This window comes from Protomyctophum bolini, assembly GCF_963924005.1.
Source record: "Protomyctophum bolini genome assembly, chromosome: 14".
Classification (NCBI taxonomy): Eukaryota; Metazoa; Chordata; class Actinopteri; order Myctophiformes; family Myctophidae; genus Protomyctophum; species Protomyctophum bolini.
In genome coordinates, this window is record NC_137875.1 from 10,564,052 (window position 1) to 10,589,431 (window position 25,380).

At 43.6% G+C, this 25,380-nt stretch overlaps 1 protein-coding gene across 5 annotated transcripts; it reads left to right on the forward strand.

Moving 5' to 3' along the window:
• The first annotated feature begins 1,616 nt into the window (after positions 1-1,616).
• On the forward strand, positions 1,617-24,895 carry LOC308328208 (phosphatidylinositol 3,4,5-trisphosphate 3-phosphatase and dual-specificity protein phosphatase PTEN). 5 transcript variants are annotated; one of them, XR_013965271.1, is made up of 11 exons: positions 2,359-2,879; positions 10,814-10,898; positions 11,471-11,515; positions 11,955-11,998; positions 12,472-12,710; positions 13,895-14,036; positions 16,913-16,981; positions 17,869-18,035; positions 20,211-20,612; positions 22,015-24,300; positions 24,337-24,895. XR_013965271.1 is itself a non-coding variant. In XM_080781949.1 (10 exons), the coding sequence occupies exons 1-10, from the start codon at positions 2,801-2,803 to the stop codon at positions 22,198-22,200; spliced, it is 1,458 nt and encodes a 485-aa protein (XP_080638075.1). In that variant the 5' UTR covers positions 2,359-2,800; the 3' UTR covers positions 22,201-24,895. The 5 variants fall into 5 exon arrangements, 4 of the variants coding, with proteins under 4 accessions (XP_080638077.1, XP_080638075.1, XP_080638078.1 ...); XM_080781949.1 differs by having other exon boundaries at positions 22,015-24,895; XM_080781950.1 differs by having other exon boundaries at positions 2,361-2,879; positions 20,211-20,603; positions 22,015-24,895.
• The last annotated feature ends 485 nt before the right edge of the window (positions 24,896-25,380 follow it).

A 25,380-nucleotide genomic window follows, 5' to 3' on the forward strand; every position in this document is an offset into this window, starting at 1 on the left:
ACCTGTTGTTTCAGATTGCAGTTCATTAATAATGATCAAATGGAATTCACACTCAGTTTTTAACCATGTAAACCAGTGTTTCCCGATTCCCAGCCAGCCCTTTTCTGGACTAGGGCCCAGTTTGAAACAATATAATGTTTTGTGGCCCATGCCGCCATTCGTCTGCTGTGTTAAGTGGTCAGGTGAGTATGGGCCGAGTGCACTTTCAGAGCATTTTCGGCTTTATTTTATATTTTGTATGGAGGGACAGACAGTAGGCTGACAGGAAATGGGGAGAGAGATGGGGGAAGACATGCAGTGAGGGCCGTCGGGATCGGGAGTCAAACCCGCAGCACACTGCCAGACTGGATTACCAGCCAAGGTGCCTGGACCACTGAGCCATGGCCCAGGCCAGAGCATGTTTATTTTAATGACAAATCAATCGATTGTGTCCCCACCTTGGATTAATGGAACTAACTATTACTTTCCTATCAATCAGTATCACAAAGAAAACTTGCAGGCTAACAAATACCCTGACAGCAATACCCTGACAGCCCACCAGTGGGCCCCGGGCCAACAGGTTGAGAATTGCTAGTGTGAAATGTAATGTGGCTGCATGCATTTATGGTAAATCAAACCCAATACATTAACTTGTGAAAAAAAACAAAGGTAGACATAATAATTCATGTTAGCACAGTTGATTTGATTTCAACCATAAGTTGAGTCCTCTGTTACACATTACCATCCGTTTTAAACCCGTGGGTAGAGAGTTACAAAGGTTTGCCCCCTTTACTGAGAAGGCACACTGTCCAAAACCACCAGGCTTAATTCATGACAGCATCATAACTGAACTGTGATATTGTTGTGGCTGGTGTAAATGCGTCATGATAACTGAACTGTGATATGGCTAAAATGGAAATCATTCTTATGCCCTGAAAGATTAGGTGTTTTAATGTGATTAGATTTTTTAATGTGGTAATTTTAGTAGTAGGCCTAGTAGAAGATTGTGTGTGTGTGTGTGTGTGTGTGTGTGTGTCATAATAATAACAATAAATACATAATAATTTTAGATTAACTGCTACAAAACAGGCAATAGTTTGTGTTTGTGAGTGTCATTGTATTTAAAAGACACTTAAGTTTAAAAGTGACATTATATTTCAACGCTCCCAAATTACAGACACACGTGATCACTTTGACAGAAGGAAGCCCTAATGGTGTCCTTCCGCGACTAGAGGAAAAATATAATACAAATTTGCATTCAATTATTTGTCAGAACTTGTGTGACAGCCACGTGTGTGCCAAATCTAAATGCATGTAAAACTATATCAATATCGTGTGTAATTGCTTTGTTTAGTTAGCTCAGGTGTGTGTGTGTGTGTGTGTGTGTGTGTGTGTGTGTGTGTGTGTGTGTGTGTGTGTGTGTGGGGGGGGTACTATATCTCGTAAAGGCGGCAGGATATGTGTTGTAAAAAAAACCTAGCCTGTTCTATCTTCTTTTTTCCTTCGGTGGAGGCCATGATGGAAGCCTGAGTTCAGCTGGAGAGACTGAGAGAGAGAGCGAGAGAGGACAGCAGGCAGCAGAGCAAGGAGAGAGAGAGAGAGAGAGAGAGAGAGAGAGAGAGAGAGAGAGAGAGAGAGAGAGAGAGAGAGCGCGAGCGAGAGAGAGAGAGAGAGAGAGGAAGGGGAGAGCGGAGAGCGGAGCAAGAGAACGGGAGAGAGAGACAAGAAAGGAAGATGATTCCCCGGGACGGAACTGTCAAAAGAATCCGTGCAGAGCTCTGATGATCGAAACATTATAGTTGCTATTACATTCACGGTGGAGCCTGTCACTTTTCCCCGCTCGCGTTTTTCGGACCGGATCGACCGACGACCATGTTGATTCGCTAGGAGGAGAAAAGGGCTCTTTTCCCCCTCTGTGTGGAAGAAGCAAGAAGCAGCAGGAGGAGGAGGAGGGGTAGCAGGGTTAGCTATTGACGCTAACGGCAGCGAAGCTAGCCACGGTGCTAGCCTGCCAGGCAGCTCTATTTAGCTGGGTTAGCTTAGCCTAGCCTCGGCTAGCTTAGCTTCCCTCTCCGTGCAGACAGAGTGACTGGATCCGGGGCTGCTCTCCCTCTCCCCCCACCACCACCACCACCCCGCTCTGTGACTCAATCACAGCGGATAAGATTGGAGCCTTGACCCGCAGCGGACGGAGGACTAGGAGGAGGAGGAGGAAGAGGAGGAGGAGGTTTCTTCTCCCAACATACAGCCAGAGATAGAACTTGCATGTGTGTTTTATTTTTTAAGTGGGGGTCCTCCTGGTGGTCCTGAGGCCGCTGCTGCTGCTGGGGGAGGAGGAGGGGGTCTCGAGCTCAAGCAAAAAAAAGAGAGACGGGATTTCATTTCAGCAGGACTCTGGGGGGGGTGTGGGGGGAAGATTCAAGAAGGAGTACTGGCTAGCTAGCCTGTACCACCACCGGTTGGGGCCTCGGTGGGCCCGGACCGGGCCTGCACGGCACGGATCATCACCACCACCACCAAGGCCCGTTCTTTATATGATCCAACAAGAAGAAGCCATTCTAATCCTATTGACAAGCTACTGCTACTCTGCTACTAGCCCCCGCTGCTAGCTAGCGTAGCTAGCCGGGGGAGCCTGCACCAACACCACGGTGAACGGTGCAGCGGTTCGGTTCTTTACCCCCACAGCGGGGGGAAAACAAACATTATATTGGGACTGTGAACCCAATTTAAGAAATTACACATATATATATATATATATTTAAATATATACTTTAATAATTTGAAACTGTTAAAGGACTCCTGCCCACACATCGCTTTTACAATGGCTGCGATTATAAAAGAAATGGTCAGCCGGAACAAAAGGAGATATCAGGAGGATGGCTTCGACTTGGACTTAACGTGTATCCTTTTTTGCCCATTCTGTGGCTTGGCTTTTTATTTTATTTATTGTGTCTGAATCCAGAGGATGTTCGTCGCATTTAGGGGTAATGTTGATGTTTGTATTTGTAAAAAAAAAAGACCCGCAGAGGAAATGTCAAACGAGATACGGCTAGCACCAGTTAGCGCCGCTGCTGCACTCAGTCCTTTCATTTGCTTTGACTCGGTTAGGTTAGCTTCAGTTTAGGCTGTGCTAGTTTGATTAGACAGCGCTGTGCTGCTTTCCAGCCTTAGCGTTGCTGTCAGCAAAGCGTGTTTGAAAGATGGTGGAACTGTCAAAACCAACCAAAAAAAGAGAAAAAAACGGGGGCACGTAATGCATAGTACATGTCGCAATCATAATCTCTTTGTGCAGTTGTGCACCCCCTCTCTTGACAACCACAAAGCTGGATTATTCTCAAACATTGTATTCTTTTTTCTTTAAATAAAACCGATAGACAAAGCTCGCAGGCTGTGATGTCAGTTAGATATGTCAGTCGCCCAGCCAGCTGTGACATTAAAAGGGGAAAATATGCCCCCCCCTACCTTTAGCGTTTGAGACACCCACACTCAGGGCTGATCAATCAGGACCCCAGCAATTAATTTCTGTGAATGCAGGTCGATTTTCAGCATTTATGTTAGACGCTCATCATTACTGTATCGTTTATAACATTGGTTTGGTGGTGATGTTGTAGGCAATTGATGTGTGAGTCAGATATAATATTCTGGTGACTAGTCTGACTAATAACGGCATGTTGAAGTAGCGGGCCCCATTTCTGTAAGCTCTGCTGCAAAACACCCCCTAAAAATATGCACAACCAGGATTTTTCCCTGTGTCCTTTATGCTGCTGCATAATAATGTGACCCTGTACTTTTTTTTGGATAGATTTCCAAAGTGTCTGCCTCACTGCCTGAGTGTAGTTTTCCTTCCCTTTAGGACACGTTAACCCAATAATTGCCATAATACATATTGCATACTTGTGCAGCACTATTTTATCGGACCCAGCCAGTGACCGTTGTAGACCTGGTTGTGTTGAATGAATAGCCAGCCATGGTGGATATAAAAGTGGACATAAAGCTACAAATTGTTGGTTAGCCGGGTTTGATCAATGCTATGTAGACCAGTGGTTCTCAAACGTTTTTATACATTTCAAGCACCCCTATTTATAAGGCCACGGTCTCCCATAAATGAGTGTATAATTGAACCAAATGGATGGACCCCATCCATTTGTACATTATCTGAGTTACACACCTGTAAAGGGTCCATTTGGTTTCCTAAACCTAACTATCAATTTAGCTGGGGACCCTCTGGAACCCCCCCCTCCGCCAGATTCCCCAGACCCCACTTTGAGAACCACAGATGTAGACCACTATATTAATGTAATGTTGAGAAGCTGGTTGATGGAATATTAGTACTGCAGTGCATTGCTTTTCAGGTGAGTGATCAATTCGTGGTGTCTTATATCATGGCAAAACAAAATCAATACAGTGCAGTTTAACAGCTTGATTTTTGGGAATTTGGCAAATGAACATTTAAGTAGGTCAAGTAAGCATTTATTGGATTATTTTGTTTTGGTTAAGGTCTATTGCTGTACTAGCTTGTAATTCATTTGTGATAACTTAAAATAATGTAGTAGTGTGATCATAATCAGTAAGCATGTGCATATCTTCTCTGTTGGGTGGAAACTTCATATGATGCTACTGTGTGACACTAGTATGATCCAAGTAGGCCGCTAATTTTTAAAAGAACAAACGACTTAAAATATGGAGATTAACACATTCCCTGCCGTCTGCCATTGGGGGAGCTCTCCATCAAGTCTAATCCAGCGATTTACTGCCGATGACAGATGTATATTGTGTTCTTCGCCAATTTACGATTGGTTCAAGGTTACCAAGTAACCGATACAACTGGAAATGAAACGAATTTCGCTTGCCATCTGATTTGATCAGATCCAGAAAAATGCTTTTTTCTCTGATTCTTTTCCCATATTGCATTTTGGGTCAAAACAAGTTTTATTCAACTTTCTACATCCATTTCACGCCTCGGGTCCCTTGGTCCCTTGGTGGACCTTTGGAATAAGCCTTAATTAATTAATACCTGGCAGTGAATGTGTAAAGATGTTTATTCCCGACAGCAACGATGTACTTTTTGTTGCACAGCCACACTCAATGATTCATGATCTTTTCATGCGGTCAGATTTGTCACGCCTCAGGGTTTGATATGTGGTTGAATCTGGTGTCATCATTGACGGCTGTCGTCAGCACTGTGGTGTGCCTCTGAGACAAGAAAGTAGAGGGGGTGTTGTTGCTGAGTAGGACTGCAAGATATGGCTTCAAATCAATATTGTAATTTTTTCAAACCTTTGCCTTGATTCCGATTAACGAACAATTAGTACGGGGGAAAAAAGGTAAAAATAGCTCACAACAAGTCACTATGTGGCTATGCTCGCTATTTTTTGTTTTGTATTTTTTTGCTGCTTCTAACGATTGGTTCTGATATTTTTGGTTAATGCCCAGCCCTAGCCTCTGAGATGAGGCTGATGTTGCTGAGCCAGGGCCATCGCTGCTTAAACTGATGCCATTCCAAGGACAGTTGGGGTGAAAGTTCCCTCTAGTTAAAAATCCAGAATATGTATATATATTTTATTTTTTACCATCCCTTTTATCATGTTCGGCACGGTGTCTAAAAACAATATGGGCCTACTGCAGTTATGTAATGCAGTATCACAGTTCTGGGAATTGCCCTTAAAATAGCGTACCAGTGATCTTGTATCAGCAGCAATGCCGTCCGAGTGCTTTCCCTCTCTCTCTCTCTCTTCACCCACCATCACTCCTTTTCTCTTCTACTCCCACTCTAATTCTCTTTCCCTCCCTTCCTTGCCCCTTTTCCCTAGCTCTCCTCCTTTCCTGCCTCCCCTCCCCTCTCCAACTCTCTCTTTCCCCTGTCTTGCTCTCAGTAGTAGATTTGGCGTATGCACAGAGCTGAAGCAGGACTGGCTTTGGAGTAGAGAGGCATGCCTGAAACGGCAGTTTTTCTTTTCCTTTTTTTCTCCCACCCCCCCCCCCCCCCCCCCAACGCACCCCCCACCCTGCTCTCCTCGCAAGGAGCTTCCGTCGGGGTCCTGCGTGTGCGTTTCCTCCCAGCTGCAGAGAATAAGCCCCCCCCATGCCCTGGCCCAGTCTCTCCTGGGAGCACTGGAGCTTTTTAAAAACACTTAGAAATAGTCTGGCTGGATTGGAATCACTTTACCGCTGGGTCTGAAGGGTTATAGTAGCCCATGAAATGGGCTACTATACACAAAAGCACTTGCATTTGCGTCCTAATTAGGACTTTGGAGGCATTAATGGAAGTTATTACAATACAGTATGTATTGACATGCTTCCATTTTAAGAACTATGGGGAGGTAGGCAGGCCATATGCATTAAAGGAGTGCCATTGATTTGCTGGTAGGCTCATTGAAAGCCACAAGGCCTGCTCTGTGTTCCTAAAACGTATATCTCATGATATACTGCATTTAGTACAGTATTTGAATCCATCTTTAAGGCAGTCAACCGTTTTTAGTTTTTTCCCCGCATGAATTTAGTTCAACCACTTAAACCCCCACCATCCGTATTGTGTATAAAAAACTCACTCGTGTGAAGTGAGGGCCACTCTTATACATCACATTCCAGCTAATCACAATTGGCGTCCTCAATTGTCTGTACTCACTTTTTATCCTCAAAACCGTGGTAGACACAGAGCTCAGCCAATCAAATGATCGCTATGCCTGGGCTACGCACATTGCTCAGCCACTCAAATCATCGCTATGGGGTACACACAAAGCTGGGCACAGGAGGGCCTAGCGACCCTCAAAAATAGCCGATGTACAACATTTACAAAATAGCTGATCTGTTGTGAGCTTGTAGATCTGCTAGTTTCTGCATGCAGCAACCAAACATAAAAGTACCACTAAAATGGTATTTCTTTAGTTCTACTGGATCGCTTCTCTACTAGTCCCTCCCTCACATTTCGTCTAGTTCTTATTGTTGACGAAATTGTCCATCTATTTAGTCTTAGTCATCCTATTGTAGTTTTTATCGAGTTAGGTAGTCAATAATATTTTTTTGTCATAGTCAACAAAAACAACACTGCAGCAATCCCTCTGCGTTCATGAATAAAACCCCTTTACCAGGAGATCTGGGATGCTCGCCTACGTGCATGAATCTGCGCTAGGACGAAGCGAAACACGCACAATAATCGTATCAGTTTTTAAGTTATTGTGAAATTAGTGCTGGACGATTCTTGCTCAAATTTGAATCTTTCCTCCACAATAATTGAGATCACAATTCTCACACTATTCTCATTTTTTTTCTCACTAAGGTCGCCGGGAACGGAATTCGAACACATTGGCAATTGGCATTGCAGCCAATAATCAAAATGACTTTTGCTACAATAATCGTGACATGTGATTGCATTATCGTCCCCTGATCCCTAGTGTGCACTGTACACATGACATGGGCTAGTTTAAAATACTGCAGTGTCCGTTGTCTTTTGTCTCACTGTCACGTGTGTGTGTGTCATATATTTTGGACCATTAAAAAAAACAATAAGCCTCTGAAATAGTTCAGCTCAAAAGTGAAAGCGTCACATCAAATTAGAAATGTTCTGCCTATCTATTTCCGACATAAACACAGGAAAAAGTTTGGCCTTTTAGTCGGTGGTTAAAATGTTGAATCCCACAGCCTATGTCGACGAGCAGACTTCAGTTGCAGGTAGGCGTTAAAAGCCGAGTCGGGGAGACATGCATGCCAACTCAATTATGCTTTTCTCTGCAACATGACACTGAATTGGATATGGGTCTTTACGATTGCATGAATATCCTAGTTTTAATTGGTTCTGACATTCACCCCCCACTATCCTTCAGTAGAATATGGAGCCATGTTTGCTGATGGAGTCTTTAAAGAATGGCAGTGTGGTGTAGTTTATCGTGGAACCTGGTGAGAATTTAGAACCATGCTCACTGATGGAATCTTTAAAACTTTAACCCTGTACACGCTGTCGACCCGGAGTCCCCCAGAGTTGCATCCTTGGCTGGCTCCTCCCCCCCCCCCCCCCCCCCCCCCCCTACAGAAATAGACTATTTTGCAAGCTCACAATGAGTCACGTTGCAATGTGATGGGGGCTTGTAGAATTTTATTTAGATTGTGGCTACTTTTGCAGAATGCTCACCTATTATGATGTGACCAGAATAACGACACTAGGGTAAAAGAATGTGGTTAAAGAATGACAATATGGTGTAGTTTGCAGTTGGAACCTGCCCTGTGTGTGTGTGTGTGTGTGTGTGTGTGTGTGTGTGTGTGTGTGTGTTATCTACAGTTTCTCACGTCTCTCGGCCATGCCCAAGTGCGGCAGCTGATTCCAGGCACCGTGAGCTTCCATCACACCTGTGTACAGTACACAAAACAACCAAAACTATTTGGTGTGGATGGATATATGGTGTATGTAATTCTTGGTTAAAAAGCTTCCTCGGTTTCTGGAGGTCGGTCGGTGTCTTTTGCACTACATCGGTTTCAATGTTCTGCTCGGTTCGGCTGAGAGCTCGGAAGGAAAGAGAGATAAGCCCAACATTTGCAATGATCTCAATATAACTTTGGGCTCTAAAAATACATGCAGGTCAGGCTGTAGAGCCTCTCCTAGTGCACCCACATGTGGGCCTGGCTCAAGCAGGAGCACTGTACTCCTGTCCCCTCTGCTCTGCCTGCCTCTCACAGTCAAGGCCATCTGTCACAGCAGACACGCACAAGCTGATCAGAGCCCTAGTTCCCATCTATCCTGACTATATCCAGACTATATATTACAATGACACCGCTTATGTTCACACGACTGGTGCAAGAGTTAAACAAACTTGATTCAATCGATTATGAAATGCAATCGCTATTTCGCTAATATAATGGCATGAAAAATGAACACAACAAATACAAACACGGCATACAAAAGAGATGGGATAATTACATTTACCTCCCGATGTTTTTTTTTCAGGCCAAATTTGGGGAAAAAAAAGGTTTCACATCCTTCCCTGCCACGTCTAAATGGCTCAGAGCGTTGCGGTTTTAGCCCTAATGCGGCCTCTTTAAGAAGTGAGTTCGACAAAATTGACGGACTTCCGGGAACACTGAAGCATTTCAGGGGTGCACCCTAGATACATGGTCAGTGATCACAACAGCTGAAACGGTCCAGCGCGGTCGCCAATTATTTTTATTGAGCTATCTATTTCTTTTTCAGTATAAAAGTCCACTTTCGTCCAATGTAGTCCTTGGCAGGGAACTATGGTGTCGGAGCATTCCACATTTTGGTGTCAGAGTAGTAGAAGAATGAGAGGTGCTTGATCAATTATTTTAGTAACTGATTAAATAATCGCTGTGTAAATAATCAATGTATATACGATGACCCCTCTGTGTTGTTAACTAATACTGAGCAACTCTGTGTAATGGGATAATTATTCAGTGGCAGTCGTGCAGCTGCACGGTCACGTAGTATGTCGATCTGTAAACTAATGTTTAATTTTAAGCAACTTAATTTTCTGGATCCTGTTGTTACATAGCCTGTAGCCACATGGTGCCTGAAAGGATTCCCGTGTTTGACTGATTGCTCATTGTTGTGGTTGTGATGCTTGTGATGCTTTTTGTAGGGTTCAGCCTTGGTGTCTGTCCCTGCATGGCCGCACGGTGGACGGGACGGTAACGAAGCACATTGACATCAGTAGCTAGCTGTACTACAGATTCTACAAATGCCTTCTAAACCAGTAGTTCTCAAACGCTTTCGTGCCAAGGACCCCCAAAATCATATGTATTTGGCCGTGGAACCCCCCCCCCATCTGAAATTATTTTCTTCCTGGGACTCCAAGAAGAGAATCTTTTAATATTGATGGAATACTGGAATATTAAAACCCAAATGTACTTGTATTTGAAAACGTAGAAAGGCTGCTTTGAAAAGACACCTATTTATAAAGAAAATTGGTTCATTTTTATTTTTAAAGTAAAGCTTCCTTGGGTTCAATTAAAGGCTATATAAATTCAAGCTAAATTCTAGCACTTTCCATCCCTAACAAGTTAATTGACATAAAACAGCTTCTCTCCCGAACAAGAGTTACACGAGTTACATTTTCATTGTTTAATTCACCATTTTTATAAGACGTGGTTTTCCTCAGACAGGATGATGCGTTTGGATGATGTAACTGGAAATCGATGAGTCACACTGGTTTGCTAGGGCTTCTGGGAAACTGAGGCGCAAATTAATGTTGGTCTATGGCTCGTATCGTAATGGCTGTGTCCGTGCGCTGCAGTTCCTCGTTGCTCTTTGTTGTCGGGTCTGTAGAATATTTTTGGACACTATTGCAAGCGATCACAACATTATAACGAGAATTTTCATGAAACGGAAGAACAATGATCGTGGCATGGTAGTTCTGTCTCCGCAGTCAAACTGTTGGTAGTAAATAGTAAATGTTGCATTTCTATAGCACCTTTATCCAAGGCGCTTTACATGGATGTGCAATACATTCACACACACATTCATACACTGATGGCAGAGGAAACCACACGAGGCACCAACCTGCACATCGGCAGAAATTAGGGGTTCAGTGTCTTGCTCAAGGACACTTCGACACTAACTCTGGGGTAGCCCGCGATCGAACTGGAAACCGGCCACTCTACCTCCTGAGCCACCAATTTAATTTGTAGTATTTTGTATAGCATCTATTTTCAATGCACACAAGTTTTCCAATACTTTAACTGGAGTACAACTTTCACTTTTAATGGAGTATTAATATTTGACCAGGACTATCTGTACTTGGACTCAAGTGCTGGGGCATGTGTTGTGCACTTTTGTCTTCCACTGGTCATATACACACTTTGTATGGCTCCTTGACCCACGGCTGAACAGATATCTATCCTAACATCATTGCTATGGGCTTTCCAGCAGAGCGACTGGAAGGAGTGTACAGAAACAACATAGATGATGTTGTACGGTGAGTCCCATCGCCTAGGCCTGTCTAGGAAATGGCTGATCTACAGTACAAGCTCAACGTCATGGCGTGACCTGTTTTGAGATTGTCGATTGGCTATTTCCATGATTTCTTTTCAGTGATTAAGTTCGGTTAAGTTATTCAATTATGTAAATGTATTTGTCATATCTGCCCTGTGCAACTTTTGTTCATGAAGCCTAAAAGCATTCATATGCTCTAGTGTTAAACGACAGAAATGCAATTGGTTGCCGTCGGCAGAAACCTCTTTATCTCTATATGTTTGCTGATCTACAAGCTCAAAACGTGTCGCTTCACGCCGTATTTCGAGCTTGCAGATCTACTTTTGATGCTCTTGTGTGACGCCGTGGTGATATGATCAAGTAGGTCGTTTAATTTATGGAAAAACAAAAAGTTAAATATATATGGCGATAAAGAGGTTTCTGCCCTACGGCAACACATTGGCAATGTGTGAAGTGCTGATTGTCAGCTCTGTGTGTCCTAAAATACAATGTTTTATGTACTAGGCCTGCATGTGGTCATGCTCTCACTCTGGCTGTGCTCTTCTCTTCCCGCAGGTTTCTCGACTCAAAACATAAAAACCATTACAAAATCTACAACCTGTAAGTGTCTCAAAAACAAAACTAATACAAACTCTGTTACTAATGCATGAGGATACATACTAGTATGTCTTAGCTGTGTTTACCTAGTACAGAGCTTCAGCGTTTTTTAAATGTCAAGGATCTCCAGGTTTTTTATGCATTAGGGCCATGGACGAGCGCAACAGTACAGGTCCATTTGGTTTCCTAATACTGCAAGCAACATTAGTTTTACACAGGGGCAGAGAGGGGGAGATCAAGGAGAACAAAAATGCATGATAATATGCATATAGCATAATGAGCACAAGGTGTGACAGTGCACTTGTCGTGGCATTACAGCAGTTGTGAAACACAGGCCGGATGTACAGCAGAAAAGTAACAGAATGCAGTCGGCAGATGCTAATACTAAGATAGACTTCCCTCCCTGTTTGACTGTTAACTGCTTGTGTTCTTCCCATTTCAGCTGCGCAGAAAGACACTATGATGCTGCCAAATTTAACTGCAGAGGTAGGCCATCCCATTTCTGCCACACTCACTCACTCACACACACACACACACACACACACACACACGTGTGTGTGTTTGTGTGCGTGCGCACACGCATGCACACATACACTTCAGCGATCTCATGTTCTGTCCTTGCCTGAAAGCCCGACTTGTACCAGGTCATTGAAGTCTGTCTTCTCTGCTGCATTGCCTGTTATTGGTTCTAAATGAAGCTTTTGATATAATTTCAGCTAATCGTCCTGCCCTACTGTTTTGTATTTTTTTTTTAAATATCTGTGTCAAGCATTACTTGAGCTTGTAGATTGGCTATTTTCAGCATGCAACCAAATGTAAAATTTGCCAGATTTACGCCATCAAGGCCTGCCAAAATACTTTTTAGTCAACTAAATCGACATAGTCGACATGACTAAAACTAAATGGAATGTCATTCAAAAAGACTAACGCTGCTCTCCACTCCCGCCCACGCACGTCAGTTGCACAGTACCCATTCGAAGACCATAATCCACCTCAGCTGGAGCTGATCAAGCCGTTCTGTGAAGACCTGGACCAGTGGCTCAGCGAGGACGACAATCACGTGGCGGCGATCCACTGTAAGGCGGGGAAGGGCCGCACGGGGGTGATGATCTGCGCCTACCTCCTGCACCGCGGCAAGTTCCAGGAGCCACAGGAGGCGCTGGACTTCTACGGCGAAGTCAGGACAAGGGACAAGAAGGTCGGTTGGGTGGCCCTGCTAGGCGTTATTTTTGTCCTAACTGTTTCCATGTTGAAAGATGTTCATACATAAAAACCCATTTTGACCTGAGATCAGATTAAAAAAATGTCTTCTACATCCTGACAGTTTTCTGAAAAAGCTATGTTTCTATGTCAGTCGTTCTATGAGCTTGTAGATCTGCTATTTTTCAATAGCTAAAGCATAACATAATGCTAACACCAAAAGGGGTTCCCGCTCAAAATGGGTTAAAAAAAGCTGAAATGGCTCATCTACAAGCTTATAACGTGCATTGTAAGCTTGTAGAGCAGCTATTTTTTTTAGTATACGATTAATGAATTATGTCAGTTATTTCTTTGTATTTTTCATTTGTCATATCTGCCCTGTGTATTTTTTATTACGGGGCAAACGGCTATTCTTTCTTAAATGTAATTGTGTCGTGGTGGCGCAGTCTGTAGCGCTGTCGCCTGACGGCTAGAAGGTCCTGGATTCGATTCCCGCTGTGGGCACTGGGGGCGTGTTCTCGCCTTTGCGTCATCAGTGCCCATACCCGAGGTTGGGTGTTTCTGTGGTGTTTGCATGTTCTCCCCGTGTCCCTTAGGGTAGATAGATACCCTAAAAAAACATGCAGTAAAGCTGGTCTTTAACACAATCAGCACCGGGATTCCTTCAAAATAGTGGGGTGCCGGAAAGACATGGCTGCTTTTACTCTGGAGGATCACATTCTCACTGATAATTTACACTGGGTGTAAAAAAATGTGTTACAAAATCATAGGATAAAAAAGGGTAATTGTGACAGCCCTAGGTCCTGCCCAGGGCCACGAAAGACACTCTAGTTTGGGATGCGTTAGGCCATGGACCAAATGTGCAAATAGAATCAAATGGACCCATTTGTACATTCAAAGATGCAAAGCTACACAGCATATTTGTAGCTTTGTATCTTTGTAGCTGAAGTTGAAACTAGCTCAAACTTTAGTAGCTTTGTAGCTGTAGCTTTGCAGCAGCTACAGACAGTGGCTGTATCTTTGTATCTTCATGTCACTGGCTTCCATTGAAAATGTCTGATCTTTGTGTCTGCCCGTGTGAGCGCAGCATCAGGCCCTTTTTCTACCGGGCGTGTGTGTGTGTGTGTGTCAGACGCAGACAATGTGTTAAGTGCTTTTTGTGGCTGTGCTTGTGGTCCGCAGGGAGTGACGATCCCCAGCCAGCGTCGCTACGTCACCTACTACAGCTACCTGCTGAAGAACCAGCTGGAGTACAAACCCGTGGCCCTCCTCTTCCACAAGATGGTGTTTGAGACGCTCCCCATGTTCAGCGGAGGCACCTGCAGTGAGTCACACCTTTCGCTCATTATGCTAATTACAATTTATGACCAAACTGTGACTCGTGGCTCTCGGCATACGGCAGAAATGGATTCGGCGCATAAGAAAATCGTATAGAAACATTTACAGTAATTTAGAAAAGATTGTGCGTGGATTTGTCTTTTATCTGTTTGATCCATCTGTATCGTCTGTCGGGTTCGAAACCTCATATGTCCACTTTTACTTTTCACGATTCAAATTCAAAAGTAGTAGACGGCCTCAAAACTTTTCAAACGTGTTGATCTGTTACTTTTGTGCGACAACGTAGTCGGCGTAGTATGATCAAGTACTGCGTTAATTTACTCAAATAATAATAAAATATGCAGTGAGAGGTTTCTGGCCGACAGCAGCGATGTCCTTGTTTTGTGCTGCATTTATCAAGGTCCATCTTGTCAGACCAGAGCATTAGAGCAATTATGTAATGCAACTGTTAGACATCATTTAAAGCAGTTGTTTCCCAAACATTTTCCGCTTGAGACCCAAAGGATACATTTGGTGTCTCCCCTGGACCCAAACTTCCTATTTAAAAACCACTGGGAAGAAGTGGGTCTAAGAGAACACATTCAATGTGGCGCAGCAATGCGTTGTGAGCATGTACTGTAGATCGGCTATTTTCACTACTTACACGTTTAGTTTTAATTTATGGATCATTATATTTTTTTAAAATCACTGTTTGGGAAACGGTGATTTAAAAGGCTAGTGAGGAAGGTATCTCTGAGCTGCTCAGAGACACCGAACTGTCTGCCAGTGATTGAATGTGATGGTCAATCAATGTTCTTCCTCTACTTCCAATCTCAGTTCTGTGCATGTGTGTGTGTGTATGCTTTCTATGTGGAGAATTGTTCTTTGCTGGTTTTTAAGACGAAACACATGTTCTCTGCTCAGACTTGACTTGGTGTCTTTCCACTCTTAACATAACCCCCGGATGTCGTTGCTGTCGGCCTGTCGGGTGGAATCCTTGTATGTCCAAATTAAGCTTTAGGAAATGGGAGAAAAAAAAGTTATCTTGGTCACAAGCTCTTTCAGTGTCAAGCCTTTTGTGTAATAGCAGAAATAGTAGATCTACAAGCTTGCTTGTGCAGAGCGGCTATTTTAACTGTTTTTCCATGACACTCACGTAGAATAATGTCCAGGGAACCTCTGTGTTCCAAATGGGACTCTTACAGGTCTATAACTCGGAGAGTGTACAAATGGAACCAAATGGACCCTTATGGGTTCCATTTGTACAAACACTTGGAATGTGGAGATACAAGGTTTCTGTCCTGGTTGCGTTCATCCGTCTCTTTCCCGTTGAAAAGGCCCTATTCTGAGCTGGACATGTTCCCCCTCTCTACAGCAGGGCTTCCCCGACATATTCAGCTCCACAACCTAAAAGAAGCATTCTGTGTCACCCCGAGACCCACACTTTAATTAAAAATAATAATAATACATTGTGAATTAAGCTCTTAACCCGTTGAGACCTGAGACCAGATTTTATTGTCTTCTAAATCTAAACAGTTTTCTGATAAACCTGTTTCTATATCAGTGGTTCTCAAACCTTTTCATGTCGACAAGGACCCCAAATATTATATGTAATTGGCCGCGTAGTGATACTAATATCACAGCGTGCATATTGGTCTCGGCATTAGATTTTATTTCTGCAATATGCCGGCCCATATTTGCATACTGGGCCCTAAGTTGATTATAGCCTGGTTCCAGACGATTCTGGTTGGCTCGTCACCACTTTGGCCGTGAAGTGCAATATGCATGCAAAGGCAGATGAAGGCTGGCTATGGTCTTAAGGGTTAAGTCATATTTCAAAAATAGTGAAAAGTGTGTGTGTGTGTGTGTGTGTGTGTGTGTGTGTGTGTGTAAAAATATGGCTAAAACTAAATGAAACTATTCAAAAGACTAAAACTAAATCAAAGGGTGCTGTCCAGAGCATGTGAGTGGCCGAGAAATCTTCCCCACGGCTTTTGTCCTGCTCGTCATTCGCTCGTGTTGATCCCCTCCCACGCCGCTCTCGGCTCGCTTAGTGCTCACCTTCATTTGCGCATCGGGCACTCCGCTAAGATACGCTCGCTCAGCAGCTGTTTTCCTGAAATTGTCTAATTCGACACATTGTCATAAGTGCCTGAAGGCATTCAGAGCATAAACATTTATGTGTTTAAGAGGTGTTGCCGGCGATTAAACATGTTCTTCTTCTTATAATCTAAACACTGACACATTTAAAAGCACGTTCACTAGCTTTCCCACTTTAACTAACGGGTGATCGATATCATCATGATGGCTAACTGAAGCAGATAAACTTGACACGGTTAAGTACTGGTTTACCATAGCCTCCACATTATTAGTAACCCGTCCACTTGGTTTTGCGAGAGCGAAGGTTCCTCCGCCATCATCATCTTTCTCCACTTCTCCTTCAACGTCAGGGAGGAGATGTTAAATGCGCGTTGATGAATGTTCAAATTTTTCAGCACACTTTAATACTTTTGGTAAATGCGCTGTGCACACACTAAATCCACACGTTTAGGTTCTAAACACATGTGCCGTGTGCACTGAGCGGCTCTGAGTGGAGGACAGTTCTCGCTCCGGAAGCCATTCTGATCCATTTTAAAACGCACTCAGCGCTCAATTCAAAATCAAGCCGCTCCACTCCTCGCTCTGCGCCGCTCACGCTCCGCGCCGCTCACATGCTCTGGTGCTGTCAAAATCAACACTGGTGTAGATTAGAATCTGTACGTCCATATATTCTGTAGAATGTGTGTTTTGTGCCGTGCTGCTGTGCTGTGCTTCGTGGTCCCTGCCAGGCCAGGCCAGTAGGTGCTTGTGTTTAAATTGTGTGTTGTTTCTCTCTCTCTAAAGGGGACAGTACCTTTAAAAACAGGAGTGAGCCGACCCCTCAGGGCTTCAAGAAAGGGAATTGGCATTGGGGTAAATGAGTCCTTCATTTTTATCAATTGGTTTTTGTTCGCTGTTCATTTTATCATTTGCCTGTTCATTTGATTTTGATAGTTTGTTGTACGCCTATCACACATTCTGGGTTTTGGAGATCGTCTATTTCTGGTGTGTCACGACACATTATTATCGGAAATTAGCCCATCTCCAAACTCACGACGCATCGTCGCGTTGCGGCAGGATCGGAGATTCTTTGCAGATCTGCTTTTTGTTTCGCCGCGCTTTTATTAGCTGCACCATTGTGCAGTTTAACGTATGAATCTGTTTCGAGTTAAGGAAAGTTGCCCGCAGACAAGATAAGGATATTAAGGATCAATAATTAATTCTAATGTCAACAACATCCCAGGTTTAAAGGTGTAAAGAAGTGAGTGAGAATAGTTTCTTTGTGCGAGCTCCATCATTAAGTTGGAAAGAAAAATGGGGGTCACAAGGTGGAAAAACGATAATTCAACAAATCATAGATACCGACACATTGTCTACATCCCCTAAAGACATCCCCTTTGTCTTTATCAGAATAGGGTTTCTTTGTTTCTGGGTCTCTTTGGGTGTTATTTTTTCTGTTACTCAGTTTCTCTTCCTTAATTCTGAGAGAACTTTTTTTGTGTGTGTGTACTTCAGGGTGGGTTTTATTTTTGCTTCGTGCTGTTAAACTCATGACACTAACACTGTGGTATCCTGTCTGGCTCTCTGGTTCACCCTCCTCCACTTCTCCTTTTCTCTTTTTTTCCCCTCTTTCTTTCTTTGAACGTTTCCTCCTTCTGTCCCTCAACAATCTCTATAACTACGCTGCTCTTCCAAACCTCCGCTCCTCCTCCTACCCCCCCCCCCCCCCCGTGTGCGACGTCACTGACCGCGTTTTGCAGACCCTCAGTTTGTGGTGTACCAGCTGAAAGTGAAGATCCACACGTCCAACCCGGCTCACACGCGACGCGAGGACAAGCACATGTTCTTCGAGTTCCCCCAGCCGCTGCCAGTGTGCGGAGACATCAAGGTGGAGTTCTTCCACAAGCTGAACAAGATGATGAAGAAGGTCAGTGTGGCGTGTGTGTGTTGCACATTGGGGACGCTTCGGGTCTAGGGCTGTCACGATTACAAATTTAAGTTGACGATTAATTGTCACACAAATAATTGCGATTAACAATTTTGCATTGAACATTGGAACGTTAGTTTGCCTTTTAGGCTTCGTAATCACTTTTTTCTTTGCATTTTTTCTTTACAAAAAGTTTCCAACATAGCAGAAATAGTTTGTCTACAAGCTTACAACATGTCGCGACATGTAAGCTTATAGATGTGTTATTTTTGAAAAAAACGTATGGCCATTTTTCAACATGAAAACGATTGGCGTTTATGCAAAAATTATTGAGATTATCTAAAATAATTACGATTAGGCGATTATTTAATAATTGTGACAGGCCTACACAGGTCATGAAATGTTTATTGCTGATTGATCGGCAAATTGTGCATTTATATAGCACTTTTATCCATTGCGCTTTACATCGATGGTGGCAGAGGAAACCATGCGAGGCACCAGCCTGCTCATCGGGAGCAATTGGGTTTAGTGTCTTGCTCAAGGACACTTCGACGCTGACTCTGGGGGAGCCCGGGACCCTGAGATACATGAGCATGGGTCCTTCAGCACGTTTCAGTAGAGGGAGCGCTGTGATTGGCCAGTCGCTGTGATTGACAGCCTAAACCTAACTCTAAACCTAACCTCAGTAAAACTATACCTATCCATAACCTCAGTAAAACTAAACGCAGTGGCTGGGGGCGTTTCCAAGATCCCGGAAGAACGACGGAATCCGCTGAAGATCCCCTCCTCGCCTTAGATACGCTGTTATTACTTGACAATTAGACATATGAAGAACCCCTCTAGTGCAGTACCTAAAGACACAAATGAAAAGGACACGATGCAATACTGCATTGAGTGACATAGTGAAGACCTGTGCGCTACATGCTACCACAGGAAGAGGCTGGGGACGTGATCTAGTCCTGTGGTTCTCAATCTGGGGGCCGCCAAATTATTTGGAGAGGTTGCCCCGTAAGCGTCCATTTGGTTTAATTTGTACACACAGACTTCAAAGGGTCCATTTGGAACCCCCTATAGGAATCGTTAACGGGAACCGTTAAGTAATCAGACTGTTACATTGAATGCCAGAGTTAAATCATTGTCCATAGATGCCCTTGCCAGCCATTCAGAGTGTTTTTTACTAACCTTTGAAACGTCATGGATTGTTTTTTATTCACAACGAGCCACCTGCCGATGGCTTTGAAAGACACAGTCTTGGGTGTGTGTGTGTGTGTGTAGGCGGCTCCTTTTTTACACGGTTTCACAAATCACACATTAGGACTTGGCCATACAAAATGTTTCAGTCGTTCTGAATGAAAATTAAGGCCCGGCCATAACTCTGCACTACTGGGTAGATTGTCTTGTTTCCAGGCTACCTACTGGGAACAGTTAGGGACAGGTCCATTTATAAAACGTGTACCCCTGGAGAAAAATAGGGGAGGGTTATGCCTTTCTAATCTCGGTCCAAGGAAAGTTCAGCTAATTTCAATGAGACAATGACGGTCGTTAACAAGCAATTAACACAAAGCAGTGTGAACGACCCAGTCAAATCTCCCTCACAGACGGGGAGAGAGAGAGTCAATTCAGCATCTCAACGGTGGTGATTGACCATCTTTTTTCTTTTGTATCACTTAGGGAAGGTCATTGATTCACCCCCCCCCAGTCAGATGAAGGTTCATGGCATTTTATACCAGGCCACATACATTTTCTCCAGGGGTACACTGGAGAAAATGTCCCTTACCGTACTTTTGTGCCCGAAAACCCGAAGAGGTGTCATCATGCGTTTTAATGTCCTCAAAGTCACGTACGCTCTGAACTGAGCATATTTATTGGACCTTTATCGGCCACTTTCTTCGATTTTCGAGTGCCCGTTTTCTATTGAGTTTTGGCTGCCTATTTTTCTTTCATAAATAAACACGGGCATAGGAATGTTGGACAAACTAGATACCTGATTAAAGTTCACTTTGAGCTTCATCCAACATATGCACTTACATTCCTGTCGGCCTTAACCGTAGGCCGCTAGGCGCAGTTGAAATAAACATTTTTTTACGTTTCCGAGACTCGAAAACGTCGGGTCGACTAGTATGCGGGCAGAATTTGAGAACTCTAATGCATCTTCTTCTTCTTGGGCCTCTCCAGGACAAGATGTTCCACTTCTGGGTGAACACCTTCTTCATCCCCGGACCAGAGGAGAGCGGGGAGAAGGTGGAGAACGGGACAGTGGTGAACGACGTGGTGGACGGCCTGGCCAGCCCCCAGGCCGGTGGCGGGCCGGGTGGGGGAGGAGGAGGAGGAGGAGGTGGGGGCCAGGCGGCCCAGATCCAGGGCCCGGCCGCCGCGGTGGTCCCGGCCCAGGCCCAGAGCCAGGGTCAGGCCCAGGGTCAGGGTCAGCTCCAGGGGGTCCAGAGCCAGCCGCAGAGCTCGGAGCGCAGGGACAGTGACAGGGACTACCTCATCCTGGCGCTCACCAAGAACGACCTGGACAAAGCCAACAAAGACAAAGCTAACCGCTACTTCTCACCAAACTTCAAGGTAGGGGCGGTGAGGACGCTTTTAAATCAAATCAAATTAACATTTGTAATTGTGCTTTTTGCCATTGAACATTGGCACATATGAATCAAAATTATGGAATGCTGTTTGGTCTTTTAATGAAAACTTGTATGATAAATAACTTACAAAGAATTTACTGACATATTTAATAATTTAAATGGCTAGAAATCGCGTCACAAAGTGATGCATTGTAAGCTTGTAGATGCTCTTTAATTTGTTTACTATTACGCGAATATCTCAAATAATTGTGAAAAAGCATTTATGTAATTATTGTTAAAGGCCTTATCAAAACTATTCAATTGAATATCATGTCATTATACAGTATATGTAGTCATATCATGTGTCATTATACTGTAGGTGGTAGTGATTTTTCACTTAAAAAAAACATTCAGAAATAATGAAAATAGCACACCACACTGTGCGCTTGTAGATCTTATATTTTTCACAAGTTTGCCATGCATACTTTGGCACCATGTGGTTAACACATTTAGTACCGGAACTGCATCAAAATAAAGGCGTTGCTTGCGCCAGAGTAATCGCCAGAGTAGTGATCGCTTTTATTTTGAAAGCCATGAACCGGAAATACTTTCTTAAAAAAGTTGACTGACAAAGTGACCTCACAATCTCCGATCATCTTAATATATTTATATACGCTCCAAAAAGAGTTCATATTTTGCGGGAGAGATGGATGAGGAGCAGAAATGCAGCGCCAGCATATCGATCCATTCATCACCACGGAGAGCGCCCTGGATCAGGAGATACGAGTCATTCTTTCCGCCGCGCTAACATGGCAGTCAATGACAAGTTAATAGTTGCACAGAGCGTTAGCATACGGCAAGCGAAAAGCGAAATGCCAAAAAAAAAATAGGAATAATTCTGAATATTCTTATCTCGCCCGTGTCGTTTGGACGTCGTTTGGACGTCCACAGACGTCTGAAGCCCACCACACACCGTCTGCGACCGTGTGCGGCGCGGCGCGGCTCCGCGCGGCGGACGGAGCCGGTGTGCGTTAGGTTAATTGAAAATAATGGAGGCGGCTGTGCGCGCCGCGCCGCGCCGCGCGGGGGACGCAGCCGGTGTGTGTCGGGCTTAAGGCACCTCTCGGTTCCAATCCTTATGACGTTTCAGGACGTATTATGTACTAAATGGGTTAATCGATTAGTCCATATATAAAGTCAAACTAATTAAATATCTTTTTTTGCATGGCGCTAGAGCGAGACCAGCCGTTTATTTTATTACATTTTTATTTTGCCGATCTACTGTTTTTGCTATTCGCACAACAAATCTATATAGAGTTAACTGTACTCTTACAGAGTTAAAAGTAAATTTAATGGAGGATTTTACGGTGTAAAATGACTTAGTTTTTTGTTTTTTGTCTTTGCGGTCTGTCCAGGTGAAGTTGTATTTCACGAAAACCGCGGAGGAGCCTTCAAATTCGGAGGCCAGCACTTCGACGTCGGTCACCCCGGACGTTAGCGACAATGAGCCGGACCATTATCGATATTCCGACACCACAGACTCTGACCCGGAAAATGAACCTTTCGACGACGAGCAGCACACGCAGATCACCAAAGTGTGAACTCTTTTTAAACGGGAAAGAAAAAAAAGAAAGAAAAATATAAACCAGAAAGAGAAACGGAGAGAAAGGAGAGAGAAAAAATACAAGGAGAAAACTTGAATATGAACTCAAAAAAGAAGAACCTTTGTCCCTTCCTTCCCCCCCGCCCCGCCCCCCCAGACGGCAATAGAATATCATCATGTCAGATGCCAATTTTAGGGAAAAAAGTAAAAAAAGAAAAAAAAGAGAGATGAATATCCTTGACCAATATATTGTTTTTATTATTCGTTTCTTCGGCACAGCCGTGTAACCATGTGCGAGGTATCGACACTGTTGCCCCGTGGGAAAAGGTGCTGTAGCTCTTTAAAAAAACAAAAAATATAAAAAAGAAGTAAAAAAAAATAAAAAAGTGTTTATATATATACATACATATATGTTGTGTATATACACATATATACATGCATATATAAAGAAACTTTTTTTTGTGTCAAAGACAATGGAAAGATTTTACCACAATCAGGAGACGGGGGAGTTAGTTGAGACGCATGGGAGAAGTTTAGAATGATATAAAACTAGGACTATGCTGCTCCTTCTCCTGTTAAAAGCAGGAGCTAGTTGACGTGTGGGAGAAGTTTAGAATGATATAAAACTAGGACTATGCTGCTCCTTCTCCTGTTAAACCAAGGCCAGTGCGGTGCTGCAGTCACTTTGTTTCTCCCCCTCCACCTCCTCCCCAGCTACTTTATCCTCTCCTCTACTCCCCTCTCATCCCCTGCCTCCCTTCAGAGCCCGTCCCGCGTGTCTCAGTCTGGGCCCAGGAACCACCTAACTCCCTTTTTTTTTTTTTTAACCAATGAAAAGTATTTAAAAAAGTGCTTCGGACAAACTCCATTGGACCCTCAAACTGTCTGCTAAAGCAGCTAACTTCAGAAAATGAACATTTTGGATTTAGGTGGAAACCTTTTTGTGTCAAGGACACCCAAACTATTATGTATTTGGCCGTGGACCACCCCATCTGAAAAGGTTTTGTGCCAGGGACCTCCCCAGAAGAGAAGATGTTAAAAAAAATATTCAAAAACCCTTTCTATATTTTTTTCAAAAATAGCAGATGTGCAAATCACAGTGTGGCAAGTGATGTGCTGTGAGCTTGTACATCTTTGAATATCCAATATATAAATGGATAGTGGTTCAAATTAATGTGATGTTATAATAATTACTTTTGCTGGGGACCCCCTGGAACCCCCCAAGGACCCCCTGTGGGTCCCCGGACACCACTTTCAGAAGTGCTGCATTATTGGCACTTATGCAGCCGATCGTATGCCCCGATATTCTTGACTTTTATTTTATATATTTTTTAGCACTTTTCAACCTGTCGTCCAAGTATTTGGGGGCATGTTCTTGTTGGTGAGAGAGTTTTTAAAAGGTTTTCAAAAAATGTTAAAAATGTGTCTATCTTCATCGTCTATTTTAGAACATTTTGAATATAGCGCTTAAGTGTTTCAATGAAATAAATTTCAAGCTGAATGTTTAATCAACATTGACTGTCACCATTGAACTCCGGCGCTGTCGCTTCCCTTGCCCGCCACAATCACGGGGGCTTTTATTTAGAAAACCCCCAAATGAACCGGAAGCAAAATGGCCTATAGCTAATGTGGCGGTCGTAACTTGAAAATCATTAGAAGCGTCAATGTGACCGCGAGGTAGCGACGATTACTTTTAATGAGCCACTAACATGGACGTTCTGTTCAAACACCTCGATCTGAGCCTCAATTCCTATGGAGCGGCCATCTTGGTCAGGGCAACAGGGTCTGTTTAACGTTAGCTATAGCAACCTGACCAATGTAACCTGCTAATGTATGTTGCATTGTGAACGCGATCTATCTATCATAAGCCACTATAAAGACCATATAGGACGTAATTATACGTCTTTGGCAGGGAAGCGTTGGATTTGATAGGACGTAAATATACGTCTTTGGCAGTGTTTTTCTTTTTTTTTCTTGTCAAATGATAAAATTTCAGCACTTTTTTTGGACAAAAAAATATCGGTGATCGGTTGTTCTAGGACAGTGGTTCTGAAAGTGGGGTCCAGGGACCCTCAGTGTTCCAATTGGACCCTTACAGGTCTTTTGAGAGGGGATTCCAAATGGACCCTTACAGGTCTGTTGACTCTGAGAGGGGATTCCAAATGGACCCTTACATGTCTGTGAACTCGGAGAGTGTACAACGTGAAACCAAGGGGACGTTCCGTCTTTTGTGTACACACTCAGGCGGTCCTTGAAATTAAACGAAATCGGGATTCGCGTCGGCACTCCAAATATTCTTGGCAATCGGTCGGGCTCTAACCTCCAACCCTCTTCCCCCACCCTCCCCCCCCCTCTCTTTACTGTGAATGCTTCTTGTGCTCTTTGCAAGCTGTCCCACGTGACTTTCGGCCTTTTGTGCAGTGGAGACTGCATGCGGGCAGTGTGTGTGTGGTGGGGGGGAGGGGGGGTTGGGGTTAGTGGGGAGGGAGGGAAGGGGGGGGGGGGTCGGGGGGGTCCTGAAGAGGCTGTGATGATGTCTAATAAAAGCATTGCCATTCCTTTCTCCCCCCCACTGTGTGTATACGTTTTAAATTATGCAGAACAAGGCATCCCATGTAATTGTCAATGTTTTTTTTTTCTTTTTCTTTTTTTTTCTTTTTTTATCCTAAGATAATAAAAATATAATACCACGAAACAAAGCGGCGGAGACACGTTCTTGGGTTTTATTGGACAATAATGTCGTAGATATCCGTTTAAAAGGAGCTTGTGCATGTGTCGCAATCGGTGTGTCACACATCACAGATTTACATCAGGTGTACAAATCTGTGTTTTTGTGCAAAACTCCATCGTTTTGTTGCGTTTAGGAAATAAATAAAATGCTGGTGTGGTTGTCGGAGAGGGAGAGCAAAGAGAAAATCATAAATAATGATCTACGTGTGTGTGTGTGTATATATATATATATATACTGTATATACACACATGGTATGTATATACATGTATATGTATGTTATCGGTATATATCTACCGATAACCTTTTCGTTGAATCAAGAAGTGTAGGTTTTCTTTTTTACATAAAAAGTATTATAATGTATATACATACAGTATATACTTTGTCGCAAATAATACTGAAAATAGCCAATCTACAAGCTCAACGCATCGCGGTGTGAGCTTGGATGCC

Coding starts and splice junctions, on each gene's coding strand:
- LOC308328208 (XM_080781949.1), top strand. CDS start 2,801: ATGGCTGCGATTATAAAAGAAATGGTCAGCCGGAACAAAAGGAGATAT. Junction 10,899..11,470: donor AACATAGATGATGTTGTACG/GTGAGTCCCATC, acceptor CTCTTCCCGCAG/GTTTCTCGACTCAAAACATA. Junction 14,037..16,912: donor GTTCAGCGGAGGCACCTGCA/GTGAGTCACACC, acceptor CTCTCTCTAAAG/GGGACAGTACCTTTAAAAAC.